The 19,618-nt window shown below is 37.4% G+C and overlaps 2 protein-coding genes across 11 annotated transcripts; one reads left to right on the top strand and one right to left on the bottom strand.

Moving 5' to 3' along the window:
• Positions 1-1,621: 1,621 nt before the first annotated feature.
• LOC107807925 (uncharacterized) lies at positions 1,622-11,433 on the top strand. 3 transcript variants are annotated; one of them, XR_012706549.1, is made up of 5 exons: positions 1,622-1,932; positions 3,200-3,630; positions 3,719-3,928; positions 10,517-10,775; positions 11,159-11,433. XR_012706549.1 is itself a non-coding variant. In XM_016632380.2 (5 exons), exons 1-5 carry the CDS (start codon positions 1,692-1,694, stop codon positions 11,198-11,200), a joined length of 1,122 nt encoding a protein of 373 aa, XP_016487866.1. In that variant the 5' UTR covers positions 1,622-1,691; the 3' UTR covers positions 11,201-11,433. The 3 variants fall into 3 exon arrangements, 1 of the variants encoding a protein (XP_016487866.1); XR_012706550.1 differs by having other exon boundaries at positions 10,525-10,775; XM_016632380.2 differs by having other exon boundaries at positions 10,578-10,775.
• Positions 11,434-11,489: 56 nt separating this feature from the next.
• LOC107760952 (calcium-dependent protein kinase 4-like) lies at positions 11,490-18,724 on the bottom strand. 8 transcript variants are annotated; one of them, XM_075247776.1, is made up of 9 exons: positions 18,570-18,724; positions 17,656-18,475; positions 16,972-17,115; positions 16,741-16,893; positions 16,448-16,563; positions 15,881-16,048; positions 15,171-15,395; positions 14,143-14,295; positions 11,490-11,857 (listed from the first exon to the last, which is right to left on the bottom strand). In XM_075247776.1, exons 2-8 carry the CDS (start codon positions 18,383-18,385, stop codon positions 14,170-14,172), a joined length of 1,662 nt encoding a protein of 553 aa, XP_075103877.1. In that variant the 5' UTR covers positions 18,386-18,475; positions 18,570-18,724; the 3' UTR covers positions 11,490-11,857; positions 14,143-14,169. The 8 variants fall into 8 exon arrangements, with proteins under 8 accessions (XP_075103877.1, XP_075103870.1, XP_075103872.1 ...); XM_075247769.1 differs by having other exon boundaries at positions 11,490-11,864; positions 14,147-14,295; positions 18,570-18,723; XM_075247771.1 differs by having other exon boundaries at positions 11,490-11,948; positions 14,147-14,295; positions 18,570-18,723.
• Positions 18,725-19,618: the final 894 nt, after the last annotated feature.

A 19,618-nucleotide genomic window follows, 5' to 3' on the forward strand; every position in this document is an offset into this window, starting at 1 on the left:
CTGGTTCATGTAATCTAGAGAGGCATAACTTGTGATATCTTTGCATTATCTTGTTGGTTGAGTTCATTAATTCTTTTTAGTAATCGAAAGAGGCTAGTTGAATTATTGATTAAACCTAGTTAGGAGGATAGTCGAGAGAGGTTCTCTTAAGGACCAATCTACTACGCATTCTTGCATATCTTCACGTGCTTAAATTGGTTCATCTTGTGAGGTTAAAACTTAATCGAGAGAGGAGTTTTTGCTGAACGTTTGAACTAATAATTGAGTGAATTCGAGAGACTCACATGAACATTAGAAGTGAATTATCTAGAGTTAGGTCCCAAACAATTATCTTGCACATATCCTATCAAAACCCTATATTCTCCCACTGATAACTTTCTTTGCTTATTCCTTGTTTCGATTGTCATTAGTCAATAGCTTTAGATTCTTAGTTAATTTTAGTTAGTTAAAACTTGATTGGAGGGGGGGAGATAATAACTTTCATATGCAGTATAGGAAGGAAAAAATTTATTTTGGGTTAGTTTTGGTTGAAACAGTTTGTGGACTGACAGTTTTCCCTTCAATATTTGGGTGGACTTAGCTGAATCCATTGTGTTGATAATAACACTATATCAGGATGTTAGGAAGGAATAAGCATTAGGAAAGAATAAGAATTCTTTGGTCGATTAAAGTTTCCCCTACCCCTCTCGACTAAACACAAAACTCGTAGTTTGAATTGAGGACAGTGGGTCTGTAATCACCTAATCCTGGGTGACATTTCTAATCACCATAATTTGGGTCTGTAATCATGCACTTGCTTTCGAGGATGCCTACAGTACACTCGTCTAATATATACTACATTCTTTGCTATAATTACCAACGTAGTTAATTAGCAGAGCGAGTTCCTGGGATGGTCACTTATAACTCCATAAATTAAAATATCCAAATGAAGCAGCCATGTTTTACTTAGTCTACTACTTGGGAGACAAAATAAAATTTCACACTGCTAGGATCACTAAGGGGTCGTTTGGTATGATGGCGATGAGCGTAAAACACCACTTAAATTATGCTCGCTAGTCAAAGATAGTATAGTATAATATCGTATTCACAGGGATTAGAGTTAAACAGTATTTTTGTAGTTTCTAGCTTGATTGCTATCCAGGAGAATCAACTATCGAGATTTATACGAAGAGGTGTCAAATGTAAAAATAGCACGGGCTAGCCAGTTTTCGGACTGATCATTCAAAAATAGTCAACATTTGCAAAGTCATTAAAAAATAGTCACTATTTTGCTGCAACACGGAAAGTTCCAGCATAATATACTGGAGATCGGTATACCTGTGTATAAATTTCCAGCATATTATGCTAGACCGGTATATTATACTGGAACTCCAGTATATTATGCTGGAAGTCCAATATACTTATGCTGTAACTCCAGTATAATATGCTGGAATTCCAGTATACTTATGCTGGAAATCCAGTATAATATGTTGGAGTATTTTTTGGATTTTAAACAGTATTTTCGTTCAAATTTATCTCTACATAAAAAGTAGCTAAATTTCACTAAAATGTGGCTATTTTTGAATGACCACTAAATATGATTATTTTTTAATTTCTCCCGTGGAAAATAGCAAGTCAAGATGGTGGGATAACAGGCCTAATGTGAGGCCAAAACTGGCTGCAGACGGAAAAAAGCAGAGAGGTTCTCTTCTATGGCTCTGTTTGCCCATGTGAGGTTGCTCCCCCTCCCCCAGCACCACACCACTTTCTTGATTTCATCTTCTTTCACTAAACATAATAAATCAAACTTCCCCCAACAATTCAAACTTGATAGTTATACTACTACTATTTCCAAGAGAGCAATACCCATCGTTTCCATACACGCCTTAGCAGCAAAGACTACAGAGCACTCAGATTCCCAAGTCCAATCACTTTCCCCAACTTCCATAAATGGTAAGCATAAAAATAAATACACCATTCATATGCATAGCTAAATTCAAGATTTAAAATTCTACTCCATCTTTTAAGTTCTTGCCATTCAATTTATTGAGCATTCGAAATTATAAGTTTAGAATTTAATACTCCTTCCCTTCCACTTTATGTGTCACTATTTTCTTATTAGTTTGTAATAATAGTATATTTTTATATTTGAAAATAATTAACTTTACACTTCTCATCTTACTTACAATTAATGAGAAACTTATATAGACACACAAATATTATGGTATCTTTCACTGTGGTGTAGTCAAGAATTTCGCAAATGGTGCTCAAACTTTAAAGGGTGTTCAAACTTTAAATAAGTTAATAATTATTTTTGTCCATAAATGGAGTACCAAATATTTTAAATCAAACTACGCAACATTTAACTAAATAATTAATTAAAAGAACTTTTATTAGAACTATAATTTTATAAATCAAAATAAAATAACAAAAAGACAACGCTAAAAATTTTACTAATAAAAGTAAGCATAAAACCAAAGGAAAGAGAGAGTCGAGAGAATTTGTAGTGTGTAAAGAGCTTTTGTTGAAATTTTTTTATGTAGAGCTTGACTTTTAAATTATAAAATTTATTTAAGAAATAACTTTTAGTTAAAAATTTACTTTTAAGATTAATTTTTTATTTCTATAAATTTTTTAAGTTTTATGAGTTATTTTATTAGGAATTGTTTTAGATTGAAAAAAAATCAAATAGACCATACATGGTAGTCTCCGTTTAGTTTTGGCAAACAAAATAGGCAAGAACTTTGGACCCTTAAACAACACGTTACTTTAAATATGCTGAACCGTTGGACTGCCTTACTCAACTAGTTTAAGGGTGTTCAAAATATAATGTATAACCATATAAAGTAGTATTTAACTTATATATACAGTATAATTTTTCGGGGAAGGGTGTGCGCTTGACCACCCTTGGCATAGGGTGGCTACGTTAATGATCTTTAATGTCACAAGTTTCAACAGTTCTATATAAGATCACAAGTTTCAAAAGTTTTTTGTTTTTTAATTAAATTCCGTATCTAACTCAAATTATGTCACATAAATTGAAACAAATGATATTATGTTATGTATCGAAACTACAAGATTAAGATCGACCAGTGAATAAGGCTGCATCCCCTTCTGTTCATATGAGAAACTATTGTCTGGCCTCTCCCTGAATTCCTGTGTATATTTTATGACCATTTTTTTATTCATTGTATGGACGATGGAAATATCAATTTGAAAGGATGGGCTGCGTTTGCAAAAAATGTGTCGGGGGAATGGGATGGGTTTGGAGCAGAATTTACAAAGCAAGGTAAGCCAATTGAATTACCGGAAAATGTAGTCCCCGAAGCTTATAGGGAGTGGGAAGTGAAGGTATTTGATTGGCAAACTCAATGCCCCACTCTTGCTCAAGGCGATGGCGCCTTCTCTTTCATGTACAAGTCAATACGGCTACTTCCTACTGTTGGCTGTGAAGCTGATGCTGCAACTAGGCATAGCATCGACGAGAGGAGTATTGCTGATGACAATGTTTCTGCTTTTGGATATCAATCCATCGGATGTTATGTGGCCGCCTGGTCCAATGAAAATAAGGCAAATCCCTGTTTGTCATGGGAATTGGAGCATTGTTTGATTGATCCTCGGGAAAAGGAGTCGAGGGTGCGGATCATTCAGGTTAGAAGGCATGACCTGTTTATTGAGTTAACCTGTTTTGACCTGCCCAAGTTTGATCTGACCCGTCTATTTGTCGCCTATAATTCAGGTAGTGCGCCTTCAAGATTCTAAGCTGGTATTGCAAAATGTTAAGGTGTTTTGCGAGCATTGGTATGGCCCGTTTCGAAACGGGGATCAGCTGGGTGGTTGTGCTATTCAAGATTCTGCATTTGCTTCTACCCAAGCCTTGGACCCTGCTCAGGTCATTGGTGTTTGGGAGGGTAAGCATGCCATCTCCAGCTTCCACAATTCTCCCCAAGTAAGCACTAACACCTCTCGAATATCCTATCTGTTAAATTGTGTGATCATCTCACTAAAGGTAAATTCATGGAAATTCTTAGAGCTTTTTGCGTGGCGGTGAGAGTTGAAACCAGGGCCTCTTGCCTGCTGTAATACCATTGAATTGTCTGACCATCTCGTCCAAAAACACAAGTTGTTAGAGAACACACTTTCTAATTACTTAATTATATTATGCCTCAACCGTATCATCCTCCTATCATCAAGTTGACGCATGCTTTCTTTTTGTTACTTGCAAAGCTGACTAACATTACATGACATACTGTCCTGAGCGCTGAATGTCCTGCGCAACAGAAAACAATCTAAAATCATTGTGATTGTAGTTTTTCCCTTCCCTCCTTGTTGTTTTTGGTGCAGCATCAAGAACTTTATTTGGCAGCAGATTGTAGATTATAACATTCATGGACTGCAAGTTTATCAAGAATTGTCCTTGAGATTTTTACCATACATTTAGCCATTTGCTAGACTTCCTACCCCAGCACAACCATAATCTCATTTGTCACTTTTTGCTGCCTTGTTTTTAGTTTAGGAAGAAATCTAGGAATTGGAATTCTACCAAAGCAAAGCCAATTGTTTTCGCAAACCAAAAGTAATTTACTAGTAGTAATGTGAAAACAAGTGAGTAGCTATATGTAGGTGTCTAGATCATTTCAACACACTTGGCAGAAGGCATCTTCAATATTGATTCTTGCTTACCTTTCTATTCATCTGGGGAGAGCATATGGATAATTTCCGGAGTGTTGAACTCTTTGTGACGTCTGCGCTTAGCAAAAGGTGGCTTTTCCCCTGAGAGTAACAGGGAGCAGTTGTGTTATTCTTCACATCTCTGTTGCCTGCAGAAAAATTAGCTGATCTTAAGGCCATTGTTCTATTCTATCCACTAAATTAATCAACTTCTATTAATCAGGTGCAATATGGGCGAAAAACGCAGCAACACCAGTTGTTCTTTTGAGTCATCAAAATTATAAAACTATTGAAATAACTAGTAATATCTGGTACATCATTTTCTTCTATACATGAGCTGTGGTATCCAAAAAGCTAGCTAGATAGGAATGATTATCAACGTTAGTGTTGTTACTCTTGCCCAGTTAAGGATGATAGACCTTCTAATAGCATGTTTGGCCAAGCTTCTCCAAATCCAAAAATACTTTTTTTTCTTTCAAAAAAGTACTTTTTTTCCCCAAAGTTGAAGTATTAGGCCAAGCTTTTAGAAGAAAAAAAGTGCTTTGAGTAGAAGCAGAAGCAATTTGGAGAAGTAGAAAATTGTAGCTTCTCCCCAAAAACACTTTTTTTGAAAAGTACTTTTGAGAAAAAATACACTTAGAAACACTTTTTAAAAGCTTGGCCAAACACTAATTGCTGCTCAGAAGTGCTTTTCAAATTAATTAGCCAAACACAAATTGCTTCTCACCAAAAGTACTTTTGAGAAACACTTTTGAAAAAAATCACTTCTCAAAATTAGTTGATTTTTGAAGCTTGGTCAAACAGGCTATAAGGGATCCTTAATCTTTGGATGAAAAGACCATTTTAGTTCTGCACCGGCAATAAACCTTCACACACTAATCAACAAGAATTCAAAATGCTGACTTGATGGCAGAGTAGTTATAAAGTTGTTTATCCGAAAAACGGATAGAGTTGAATTTATACGTGGTTCTAAGGATACGTGGTATAACTTGGTACAAATTGGAAAAATAAGTAAAAATATATCGAATATTGACTGTAAAAAAAGGAATAAATACAAACCCAAATTGAGTAGAGAGTGATTTACAAATAAACAAGATGAATCAATGTCTGAAGCCCAAAAAAGGATAATATTTACCATACGTGTGTAAATCTCAATAATCTCTGAAATATGAGAGTGCATGAATGTCTGGATTTCTGTGAATGAATGAGTCTGTCCGCCTGAATGAATGATAACCACTCTTAATATAGTGGAGGAATCCTACTTTGGATATAATTAAAAATACATAGTGGGGATCCCATGATAGATTAGTTAATTAGCTTTTCCTTGATTCCCGCCGTGATTCTCTCCCCTAGTGCGGCTACAACGACTCTTTGTCTCTTGGCTCGATCTTGGTCGGTCTTTGTATTGGTCGGTCTCTGGGTCTCGAGCTCGATATTGACTCGAGCTCGGTATTGATCGGACTCTGGATCTTGAGCTCGATAACACAACTTCATATCATAGCTCGATATTGACTCGAGCTTGGTATTGATCGGTCCCTGAATCTTGAGCTCGATAACCCGGCTTCACATCCCATCTCGATATTATAATGACGACCATCGGTCCCTCATGTTCTAATCTTGACTAATTACACGAAGGGCAAACTCGGTTTTGAGCATATAGAGATAGTCCCCCCGTTTCTCGGAAAGAAAGTGATGAGAAACGATGTGATTTTTCAACCTCTGACTAGATACATACTGACGTCTGCGTCGAGCCCGATTGTGACGTATGTGACAAATGTCTTGTTGGTCCAGTTACCAAGGCATTATATGCGCGTCAGCCGATAGTCGAGTGAGAATGATTTCTCGAATGTTTTCTCGAACTCGAAGTAAAAGTGGCCCTTTGGCTTTAAGGTCGAGTGAGTGTTTGCTCGAACTCGAAGAAAGAACAGCCCTTAGGCTTTATGGTCGAGTAAGTGTTTGCTCGAACTCGAATTAAGGTAGCCCTTAGGCTTTATGGTCGAGTAAGTATTTGCTCGAACTCGAATTAAGGTAGCCCTTAGGCTTTATAGTCGAGTGAGGGTTTGCTCGAACTCGAAGTAAAAAACAACCCTTAGGCTTTATGGTCGAGTGAGGATTTGCTCGAACTCGAAGTAAAAGTAGCCCTTAGGCTTTAAGGTCGAGTGAGGATTTGCTCAAACTCGAAATAAGGTAGCCCTTGGGCCTCGAAGTAAAAGTAGCCCTTGGGCTTTGTAGTCGAGTGAGAATGATTTCTCGAACTCGAAGTAAAAGTGGCCCTTAGGCTTTAAGGTCGAGTGAGTGTTTGCTCGAACTCGAAGAAAGAACAGCCCTTAGGCTTTATGGTCGAGTGAGTGTTTGCTCGAACTCGAAGTAAAAAACAGCCCATAGGCTTTATGGTCGAGTGAGTGTTTGCTCGAACTCGAAGAAAGAACAGCCCTTAGGCTTTATGGTCGAGTGAGTGTTTGCTCGAACTCGAAGTATAAAACAGCCCTTAGGCTTTATGGTCGAGTGAGTGTTTGCTCGAACTCGAAGTAAAAGTAGCCCTTAGGCTTTAAAGTCGAGTGAGTGTTTGCTTAACCTCGAAGAAAGAACAACCCTTAGGCTTTATGGTCGAGTGAGTGGCTCGAACTCGAAGTAAAAAACAACCCTTAAGCTATTATGGTCGAGTGAGTGTGTGCTCGAACTCGAATTAAGGTAGCCCTTAGGCTTTATGGTCGAGTGAGAATGATTTCTCGAACTCGAATTAAGGTAGCCCTTAGGCTTTGTAGTCGAGTGAGGGTTTGCTCGAACTCGAAGTAAAAAACAGCCCTTAGGCTTTATGTTCGAGTGAGAATGATTTCTCGAACTCGAATTAAGGTAGCCCTTAGGCTTTATGGTCGAGTGAGAATGATTTCTCGAACTCGAATTAAAAGTAGCCCTTAGGCTTGGTGTGTAATCCTTGATTGGGGTAATGGTTTTAAACTTGAATCAAGATAGCCCTTGGGCTTTGTAGTCGAGTTAGAATGATATCCCGAACTCGAAGTAAAGTTGCCCTTGGGCTCGATATATCCATAGAAATCGGATGCAATAAATTCTTGGAGGGACTTCTTTTCATTATTGTGTGACATAATCTTACATGCGTACATGTTTTATGCTTAAGGCTTGAGCAATCTACGCGGGCACGGTTCATTTGACCGTTTGGCCCATACAATAATCTTGTCTTCTCGAGTACCTTTTAACACGAATCATTTTCTTTGCTGCAGCTGATATCCGAGGGTGACGCCCCCAATATTCGAGGTTGATCAGATAGAGTAGCCTAAGATACTGATGACACAACATTCAACACCGAACCGCTGTTCTAAGTTAGCACGATCCGATGCCGCCTCGTTACCTACAATTGTTAGTTTTGAAGCATCAAAAAGAGAAATGAATGGGGGTCGTACCTCAGCAATAGTATCGCTTTTAGGTGAGTTACATTCCATTTGCTTGGCCCGATAGCCTCGGTGCTTCTTTAGGCCTGATGGGCCTATCGAAGTCGTTTTTGGTCATGACCCCTGATTATTTCGACCTTGATCATTTCTTCTCTCGTTTCTCATATAGTTCCGACCGGGTCCGCTGCTCCTCCGATCTTCATTATATGGCCGATATCGATCCCTGCTTGACCCTGGCTCGCGATCGGTGTCTCTCTTGGTTCTTTCGAGGTTCCCGGCTGGATAAATAGACTCCGAAGGGGCTCCGAACTGACTATCTTCGACTCTGATTTTCGATTGATACCGATTGTGCATATCGGCCCATGTAGTGGCAGGGTATTCTATCAAATTCTGCTTCAACTGTCGTGAAGCCATCGAGCTTCGTTCGTTCTGTCCTTGAGTGAAAGCTTGAACAACCCAATCGTCCGTGACCGGTGGTAGATCCATTCGTTCCATTTGAAAACGAGATACGAACTCTCTTAGCATCTCGTTATCTTTTTGCCTTACCTTGAAAAGGTCCGACTTCCTGGTTTCGACCTTTATGGTTCTGGCATGTGCTTTTACGAAAGAATCTGCAAGCATAGCAAAAGAATCGATAGAGTTAGGCGGTAAATTATGATACCATACCATTGCCCCATTTGACAGAGTTTCCCTGAACTTCTTCAATAATACGGATTCGATCTCGTCGTCTTCTAGATCGTTCCCTTTAATGGCACATGTGTAAGAGGTGACATGTTCGTTGGGGTCGATCGTCCCATTATATTTAGGAATTTCGGGCATGCGGAACTTCTTGGGGATCGGTTTGGGAGCCGCGCTCGGGGGAAAGGCTTTTGTACGAATTTTTTGGAATCTAAGCCCTTCAATACCGGTGGTGCCTCCGGGATCTGATCAACCCTGGAGTTATAAGTTTTTACTTTTTTGTCGTTTGCTTTAATCCTCTTTTCTCCTGACTCAATTTGTTTTGTCAGTTCCTCGAGCATCCTAACAATTTCGGGATTAGTCCCCGACTTTTGTTTATTTGATCTTACTACAACAGGCCCCGTTTCGCGGGTGACTTCTCGGGGTGGACCGGGCTCGGCCCTGCTCGGTGCATGGGTTTGGCTCTGCAACTAAGCTATTGCTACCTGTTGAGCTTGCAACATTTCGAAAATCATACGCAGGCTGATCCCGTCTTCTCCAATATTTTGGGTATTTCGAACTGCAGATCGAGTTCCACCATGAATGTTGTTTCGGGGTCGGAACGTTGGTTCGCCTCGATGGCCACATGTGAATTAACGTCAATGGGATCTACGGCCCGAGCTCCAACGGGATCAACGAGTGGCCTTTCATCCCCGATCGTGAGGTTGTTGTTCTCATCTTGAAGGCCAACTTCGTTGTCGATAGGTAGGGCCATTAATTGAGAGTTCGTCATTTTTAACCTGAAATCAAAGACACTTCCAAGAGCAAGTGTAAAATGGTGTGTTTTGCAGAGATTCGTACCAAATAACCACTGTTATCCTTAGCCTCACGGTGGGCGCCAAACTGTTTACCCGAAAAATGGATATAGTTGAATTTATACGTAGTTCTAAGGATACGTGATATAACTTGGTACAAATTGAAAAAATAAGTAAAAATATATCAAATATTGACTGTAAAAAAAGGAATAAATACAAACCCAAATTGAGTAGAGAGTGATTTATAAATAAACAAGATGAACCAATGTCTGAAGTCCAAAAAAGGATAATATTTACTATATGTGTGTAAATCTCAATAATCTCTGAAATGTAGTGCATGAATGTCTGGATCTCTGTGAAGGAGTGAGTCTGTCCGCCTGAATGAATGATAACCACTCTTAATATAGTGGAAGAATCCTACTTTGGATATAATTAAAAATACATAGTGGGGATCCCATGATAGATTAGTTAATTAGCTTTTCCTTGATTCCCGCCGTGATTCTCTCCCCTAGTGCGGTTACGACTCTTTGTCTCTTGGCTTGATCTTGGTCGGTCTCTGGGTCTCGAACTCGATATTGACTCGAGCTCGGTATTGATCGGACTCTGGATCTTGAGTTCGATAACACAACTTCACATCATAGCTCGATATTGACTCGAGCTCGGTATTGATCGGTCCTTGAATCTTGAGCTCGATAACCCGGCTTCACATCACATCTCGATATTATAATGACGACCCTCGGTCCATCATGTTCCAATCTTGACTAATTACACGAATGGCAAACTCGGTTTTGACCGTATAGAAAAGTAAAAATCGACAAATTGAATAGTGCACAAACAGCATCTTATTGACTTGACTATTCAGCTTACCCCGTTTCTAATTTAGTTGTAGCAGTTTCATACTTTCAATCTACTGCAATTGGACTTGCTTGCTAGGAACTAGTAATGTTGGAAAAATAACTTGCAATGTCTGTGTTAAATAATTAATAGCATGTTAGCATGTCAGCATCAGAAGGAATAAGTAATGGAGAGTTCTGAATTACACTGCCAGAAAGTTCAAGAGCTTGTCGATGGCAGCAGCAGGAAGACAATAAGAGATGAATTAGATCTTGTTTTGCTCCCGAGGCAACTCTGGTGTTGTTTGAAAGACATTGCAGGTGGCGAAACTTGCTGCGAAGTTGGCTGGCTGTTCGACAAGGGACGTGCCATGACATCCAAATGCATATTCTCTGATGATGGGAAGTTGAAGGCAAGTAGCTTTCTTATTGTTTCTCCTAATAAGGAAATTTTTTGCTTATTTATTCTCAGTCTCGGTTTTCGCTTATACTGGTTGATATTTTATGATGGCATATTAATCTGAATATAATTCAAGTCCGTCACCACATCTTATGCCTATTTGTGAAATTTATTAGAGGAAAGACCAGGCGCCTCTGATTCTACAGAATCAGCCTGCTTTTTGTTCTCTATTTTCTATTGGCAAAGGCCTCTGTTGAAAACCATGCTCTGAGAGGTTATATTTTGAATAGATTTGCTCCACTGAATAGTGTATTAACAAATCTTTTTCTTTAATTGAAATGGACCATAAATTCCAATGACTTGCTCGATCTGACACTTAATTTTGTTTTTCTTCAGGAAATTGCTATAGCATGTGAAAGTGCTGCATCCGCAGAGTAGGCACCAGTTACTGTTCAATTGTCCTTTCCCAGAATTCATTTAATTGTATATGCGCATTTTCAACATAGTTTTACTCATGAGTGGCAACCATTCTCTGTATAGTATTGGTCCGAGATGAACTTAAAAAAGGCGACATAATAGGAAATATATAATTGTATGATCAACATGATTTTATTCACGAGCGACAATCATATAGCCGATTTCAACTTGCTATTGATGCAAGTCTTGTGGCACAATTATTCTTTCTTGACTTCTCTATTAGTTCTTTAAACCAAAGAATACGCCTACCTTGAACAAATTAAAAATTCTCCCATAAAGAACAACATACAGATTCCAGTATTACTATAAACAAGCCTCAAAATAAATAACATAAATTACACAAAGGGCGAAAATCATTCACGGAATAAGATATATAAGAAAAAAAACCTAGTTTAATAATTTGAAGCAAGAATGAAACTCATCAACTAAAATACACATTAGTTGGATCATTTTCACACACTAACGACTATAAATCTCACAAAAATTCGTGGAGGCAAATAGCAGTCCGACAGTCATTGACTCATCTTCTTCTACTCAAACTCGAAGGTACTGGATGTTATAGGGGACACCATGTTATCATGAAAGTTTATTGCCTCTGGTCTCTTCTCTGTACACAACCTGCGAACTAGCCAGTACCAGAAATTTGAATCTTCTTTTACAGAATACATGATCAACACCAATCTTCATTTTATTTGCAATGCAACATGTTCTACAAAATTCAATCAAGTCCAGATATCCATAAAAGCATCTTTTTCAAAATCTTCAAAAAATTACCTAAGAGAAGAAGAGTTGTCCGTGGTAGAACCCAAAGAAATACATGACTTAATATTCAGTACTTCTTTTAGGAGAACTAAGAAAGTTAATATTATGTAGTTCTCCCAAGAAGGAGATAATTGTTCATTGCTTCTTGTAAAGGCCAAATGGACTTAGATCTCAACAATTCAATCAGGGCTCAAAGAAGCGCGGGAAATTTTGCTCTAATTGAAACCTGTAAACCTATCAATTCTATCAATTTTGAGGTAGAATACAAGAGGGCTTTTCACAAATACTCGATCTTTTTTTGGAAACTGGCTAAGAAAATATTGAAGATGTCTTTATTAAAGAAAACATTCAAATGCATAAGAAAAGCTGCAATCTAAGAAAACTGAATCTACAGCTCAAAATACCAATTTGCTGCATCCAATGTATTTCTGACATGATAGCACAGTATATGCGCATAAGCCTAGAAGCAGTTTTATTCAAGATCAAACATAACTGTTCTCCAAGACACCGAGTTTTCTGATGCCTCCAATAATATAAACTCTGTAGAAACCTAGACCACCACACGGGTTCTATTCTCAAATTCTCACTCATACCTCATGGATGCTCCACCAAGCATGTTAAGTTGGAAATCTGGATGATACAGGATGTTACATTTCAAATCATCATCTACCGAGAGAAGAACCAATAAATTTTTCCTTTTCGATAAGAGGGTGAATATAGCAGATCGATATATAGAATCCATATAGCCGACCCCAACTAGTTTGAGATTGAACCATAGTTGATTAACTGATCTACTGAAAAGTTCTCATCACTCTTCTTTTACACTCTTGAAATTGGAGCAACTGTTCTTTTCCACATCTACCGAAGCCACCTACAAGCCTGAGTCAGTCCCAAAATGCGGTTAAGCTCCTGATAAATCACAACATTTTTTGGGGTAGTCTCGCCTAAGATGAAAGAAAGAAAGCCAATCTCAGCCCTAAAGTCCCATCCTCACTGTATCTTCCTTTAATTCATGTATTCTCATATTGCATTAGAGTAGGCTGCCTACATTACACCCCATTAGGTTGTGGCCCTTCTCCGGACCCTGCGTAAACGCGGGATGCTCCGTGCACTGGGCTGCCCTTTTTGCAAATGTAGCACTATTCCTGGTCTGAACTGTGTCATTTGTTCTCCAGTCTCAAAATGAAACATCAAGATACATCCCACTACACTCTCCCCACTAGCTGATTTCTACCCACTTTCCATACCTTCTCTTCTCCCTGTCCAATTATGAGCTCCACATGGTGACTGTTCGAAGCCAACTAAACAAACCATAGGTCTAACAATACTGATCAGAATCGTGGTCACTTCAATTGAATATCCAAATTGGGATACTGGGAACAGTATAATCTCGTAATTAGGAAGCACACCATATTAAAACGTACACCTTACAGAACTTCAAAGGTTCAATCAAATTTCCTTGGCAACTTCCACTACAATATAGTGAATAACCGAACCAAAGAGCTGTCAAACCTTGGCCCTAGGAACTCCTATATCAGACCTTGATGCAGTGACTCAAGCATTATCAAAGGAGGTGCAAGGCTGACAGAAGTAACAAAACAACCACAATATGCAACACTGCCAATTGAAAAACAAGTTCCAGACATTTATGCAGCCAACCATGGATTCTGTGATCAAATGCCACTAGACAGAATTTCTCAATATGAGAGAGCCATTGCAAATAGCATAAAACCAGCCCCTGTTGCATTGTTAATCAATTAAGTCAATAAGAAATTCCCCACTAACGCTTCTTCTTCTTTCAGGTCTCAACCCCAAATATCTACCCAATCCTTTTGCAAATTTATGTAGGACAGTATAACCATAGTGCACAAACTTAATTTTGCTGAAGACGACAAAATCATTGGTGGAAGAAAAGATTTAAATCCAAAAGTTAAAAGAACCCTAAAGGTAAAATGAGTACATGCCTGTCCAATTCATTTCTTAAGTAGAAAAGAACATTTAAAGATTTTTCATAAGTTCACCAAACACAAGGCAAGCAGTAATATGATGCACCTTCATTATTATGTGGTATAAGTTCCTAATTGTCACAAGTTTTGCGCATCCACCAAATGGGTTACTTCAAAAAGATGGCAGGAACATACCTACCAGAGATGTGTCTGTCTGAGAAGCTAATGGGCTCCCGGTGCATCTCTCATGCTCAAATTCAGACTATTTCGCATTGTTCGTCTCCCTACACCACACGGATTTCCTTTTTGCATCATAGCAACAAATTCTCCATAATCAATTCGTCCATCCTGAAGAAGTGCACCAGGAAACAGATTATTATATATGAGGAGGGACAAATATAAATACAAAAAGAACCATTCCATGCATATAAATCACAGATTTTTCAGAGATGATTTTGCCTACAGTGAGGCACAAACTCTAATGGATTATATTATTGGGTTTTGCCTGCATGAGACTGCATGGAGGCACAAAATTTACAAAAAATATTTATTGGAATTGAGCCGAGGGTCTATCGAAAACAGTCACTCTACCTTCACAAGGTAGGGATAAGGCCTACGTACACACTATCCTCCCCATACCTCACTTGTGGGATTACACTGGGTTTGTTGTTGTTGTATAGTTTGTTTGGCCAAACTATTTGAGCAGCAACAAAAGCAGTTTTCCTGTTGTAGGGAAAGGAGCTACATATCCTTATCAACAATTTTTATTCACAAAACTACCCTTTTTTTATTAAGATTCACAAAATTACCCCTTATTGATTTTGAAAAGGAAATCAACTACTACAACGAGGTCCCTTATCCTTTTTGATGAAGGAATTTTCACCATTTTCTCCCCAACTCCTTTATGCAAATATCACCAAATCTCGAACAAAAGATGAAATATTTTAATTAAATAAAATTGAAAAGCTTAATCAAAGTCTCCAATAATGAATAATTAAAACCATTTTTCTTTTTAAATAATATTAATTGTGAAGTAAATTTGTACATGTTTTTTCATTGTTTGACCATTGACGGCACTTCTTAAAAAAAGCAATATTGAATAATCAGAGATGTCTCGTAAGCTATTAAAGCACTTCAGCTTCATATTTCATAAAAAAAAAAGCACTTCAGCTTCATATTTAGTACCAAAAGACATATCTATGTTCTAAAGTTTCTCGACTTACATTATCCTGATCGACTTCTCTTATAATATCCTCAAAGTAAACATCTGTAATGTTATGCTCTACACAAGCTTGCTGCACCTCATCAACCGTTATATAACCACTTCCATCCTTGTCAAAATATTGAAATGCTGCCATGAGATGTTCCTCGCGCTCCAATTTATTAAGATGAACAGTTGCCGCAATGAATTCTCCGTAGTCAATAGTCCCACTATTGTCCACATCAGCCTGAAATTGTGAGTATTATTATAGCTACATCAACGGCCTTAGAGAGTTTAAAAGGAGCTTTGCATGAACCTCATAGAAACGCATGTTTAGAGTTGAGAGGCAATAAAAAGATCAACAGATAAATCATGTGGACAGAAACAAGGGACTGTACAATAAAGTCATGGTGTTTATAATGAGGCATATGAAGTGAGTCCAAGTCAGAGTTTAGGCCTAACAGTTTTCAGGATCTTGTCACACAAAAGAAACGCTGAGTACCTTGCCGATGAGCATCAGTAACTACAGAAGTACTCAAATAATTTAACACATGAAAGAGCCAAAATTCCAATTGAACTCTCCTCTTTCCAAACAGATCGAATTTACCATCATTACCCTGTGCCATTCTACATAGAAGAAGATTATAATCTTCCTTGGCAGATAGTCACATCATTAACTTGAGAAAGATGCTGGAAACATATACAATCACTTTGCAATAAAGATTGCCTTACCGCATCCATAAGTTCCCGTATCTCTGTATCCTTTAATGTAGAGCCATACTTTCTCAACCCAGCTTTTAGTTCATCAAATGTAATTGCACCACTATTATCTGTATCCATGGCCTTAAACATCTCTCTCAGACCAGCAATCTCTTCTTCTGACAAGCTTTCAGCAATCACCTGAAAGCAGAAAGAATATGTGAAGCTTCACAAATATTTCAATTACATATCCAGCAACCAAGAGTAGGTTGCTCTAGTGGTGAGCACCCTCCACTTCCAACCAAGAGGTTGTGAGTTCGAGTCACCCCAAGAGCAAGGTGGAGTTCTTGGAGGGAGGGAGCCGAGGGTTTATCGGAAACAGCCTCTCTATCCCAGGGTAGGGGTAAGGTCTGCGTACAATCTACCCTCCCCAGACCCCACTAGTGAGATTATACTTGGTTGTTGTTGTTGTATCCAGCAACCCAGAGGGAACACAATAAACAGTCACAAATATTATATTGGGTTTGATTGGACATGAAAGAACCTGAGTTTTACAATATTACTTTAAGCATAGATCTACAATCAGATTAGAACACATACCCGCAAAGCCATCTTTTTTAACTTGTTCATAGCAGAGAACTGTTTAAGGCGAGAAAGTACTGCAGGATCCAGTGCTCTATCAGGAGCGACACCATTTTCGCAAATCCAAGGATGACCTGCAGAAAGTTAGAGGATATTGTAATGTAAACATTAGTTCATTCACCTGCATAATGACATACATGTACGCACAGGTATACTATACAGATGCAATTTGAGAATAAATGAAGCTAAACAAAAATATTCCGTCGACTGAAAAAACGAAAGGTTGCTATTACTTAATAAGGTAAACATACACAATACTTCATGAGCAGTTAACCGCTCCGATGGCTGCATGCACAACATCTTCCGGATAAGATCTTTTGCGCTCTCAGATATCAACGGCCAAGGGTCTGATTCAAAATCAATGTGCCCTTTCAGAACTGCGTCAAATATCCCCTGCTGCGTTTCTGTAGAATTCAGATTGTGACTTTTATGGAGATGGAAATCCGAAAATGGATAACATACACTTTAGGACTACTACATACCAGCCCAAAATGGTGGAACACCACTTAGCAGTATGTATAGTATGACCCCTGCTGTCCACACATCTGCTTCAGGACCATAATGCTTCAAAAGCACCTCAGGAGCCACGTAATATGGACTACCAACAACATCCTTAAATATTTGGCCTGCGGGAGCGAACACAAGTACCATTCAACCAACATAACAATATAAGGAAATGATAGAATAAGTGTATGCTAACGAATCAATGTCTCATAAACCAATATTTACGGATCTCCCAAAGAGTGACAAGTTAGGGATATAAGCATCTCGAAGAATGCACTTTAGTAATGGATATCGCATCAACATAGAAAATACAGCCATGCATAAACTATTCTAGAGGGAAATAAAAGGCCACGCCTGTATAAATATGCAGTCACAAATAATCCAGCCAAAGTATTAAGAATTAGACCTAAGACGAATACAAACAGAAAAGCATCAATCATTTTTATTTGTTTGAAAGGAGCACAAAAGAGGTATTATCGATACCTAATATTAATCCAAATTGACAATAAACAACATTTGAATATTGGTAACTTAAGTAAATACAGAATACACGTAACCTCACAGAAAGATTTCTTTTTTATGAATTGTTCATTTTAAATATTCAGTTAAATAAGCCGGAGCTGAAGTTATAGATAAAAGTAAGCTGAAACATCATTATTTACCTGGTTTAAAGAAAACAGAGAGTCCAAAATCAATGGCCTTAAGAGAGAAATCGTCATCCTTATTAACCAACAAGAAATTCTCAGGTTTAAGATCTCTATGCATAACACCAAGCGAATGGCACGCCTCTACAACCCCGACAACAATTCTAGTCAATTCAGCTGCCTTTCTCTCACTATAATGTCCACGTTGAATAATTCGATCAAACAATTCGCCACCATTACATAGCTCCATTACAATATGAACATATAACGGATCCTCATAAGCTCCTTTAATTGTAACAATATTTTTATGACCAGCTAAATGGTGCATTATTTGAATTTCTCTCCTAACATCCTCAACATCCTCTTTCGAAATCAACTTTCGCTTCGAAATAGATTTACAAGCATATTCATTTCCCGTAGAATTTTCAGTGCATAAATAAGTTGTACCAAATTGACCTTGTCCTAATTTACGACCCAAAGTATAAAAATCACGAATATTAAGGGTTTTATGCCCCATAACGTAATAAGCTTGATTACTGCCCGTACGATTCATACTTGCTTTTCTAGGGCTGACGAGAGATAATGATTTTTGTTCCTTTTTGTGATTAGAAGGTGAGAAATTGTCAGAGGAAGAATAAGAATGGGCAGATGAAGGTTCGCGATTGGAATTGGAGTTAGAACTATCTTCGGGCTGAGCGTAGCCCTGAAAAGTTTTGCCTCCGATAGATCCACGGCATGTATTGCCCATCAAACAATCACAAATCACGCGCCTTTCAGCTCCGTAATGTCACGCTCGATAACGCTTTCCTCATCCACAATTTTTTTTTTCTTCAATAAGCTGAAAAAGAAACAAAGTTTAGGGGAAAAAAACTGAAATGAAGATCATAGAAAATTTTTGGACAATATATAGAGAAAAAGGAAAAGAAACTTACAGAGGGGAAGTATTAAATGCAGATGTCTTGGATCTAAAAAAAGGAAAAACAAAAAGAAAGAAGCTATAGAAAAAGAAGAAGAAAATGGAGGAAGAGGAAAAGCCGTGGCAGAAAAAGAATAAATGGAGGTCCAACTCCAACATTGGTCAGCTTCAATTAAATGGTCCAATGATATTTTTTTATATTTAAAGATAAAAAATTATTAATCTTTTATTTTTCATTTATAATTAATAAAATATTTATAAATTTTTTTATAGTTTATTTTAGATCACAAAAATTTCTTTCATCCTCAAACATCACATAACATGAAACCAAAAGAGTAACTATAATTCTATTAATTAAAATTGCGTAAAAAGAAAAAATAGGATATAATATATGCGTATACAAAGTTGCAAAATTATTTTAATACATCGGTCTCCTTACTTTTCTTTCATAAAATATATAGACCTTAAACTATGAATATTTAATTTTATAAAGAGTACAGTGAGAGCAAGTTAAACTAGTCCAATTATGGCATTGCCAAGAAACATCCCGATTCCCAAAGACTGTTGTCTCGTCTAGGCGGCTAGCTACATATAATAAGACTCACGAACTAAAGTTATTTCGTATTTTTTATTCTTTTAAAATAGAATTTATACTATATAAAATAAGTATTTGATTTTTTTATTTAATATTTAGAAGATTAAAATTAAATAGGATTTATTATTTATTATACCTTTCCTTATTTGAATTAAGCAAGGGGTCCTTATATTTAGGACTTCAAAATTATTAAAGTTTTATTTTATATGAATTCTAAAATTAAAGTATAATTAAATAACACCAAATATTTATATGTTTTACCTTATATATGAATTTTATACAATTGAACGTTTTTAGCTCAAAAGAAATTGTATAATCATGCTAAATTTTAGGTGATCAATTATGATGTAAACAAATCAGTGATTAACCTATAAATGCTATGAATATTTTATGTGAGATTGGGCCATTGACTATTAATTTTATTCTTCGATCAATAATAAACTTAGATATAAATATTAATATAGATTTTA

This window comes from Nicotiana tabacum, chromosome 24 (genome assembly GCF_000715075.1).
Source record: "Nicotiana tabacum cultivar K326 chromosome 24, ASM71507v2, whole genome shotgun sequence".
Classification (NCBI taxonomy): domain Eukaryota; kingdom Viridiplantae; phylum Streptophyta; class Magnoliopsida; order Solanales; family Solanaceae; genus Nicotiana; species Nicotiana tabacum.

Coding starts and splice junctions, on each gene's coding strand:
- LOC107807925 (XM_016632380.2), top strand. CDS start 1,692: ATGGCTCTGTTTGCCCATGTGAGGTTGCTCCCCCTCCCCCAGCACCAC. Junction 3,929..10,577: donor GCTTCCACAATTCTCCCCAA/GTAAGCACTAAC, acceptor TTACACTGCCAG/AAAGTTCAAGAGCTTGTCGA. Junction 10,776..11,158: donor CTGATGATGGGAAGTTGAAG/GCAAGTAGCTTT, acceptor GTTTTTCTTCAG/GAAATTGCTATAGCATGTGA.
- LOC107760952 (XM_075247776.1), bottom strand. CDS start 18,385: ATGGGCAATACATGCCGTGGATCTATCGGAGGCAAAACTTTTCAGGGC. Junction 16,049..16,447: donor TAAAAAAGATGGCTTTGCGG/GTATGTGTTCTA, acceptor TTCTGCTTTCAG/GTGATTGCTGAAAGCTTGTC. Junction 14,296..15,170: donor GAGAAGTCGATCAGGATAAT/GTAAGTCGAGAA, acceptor GCACTTCTTCAG/GATGGACGAATTGATTATGG.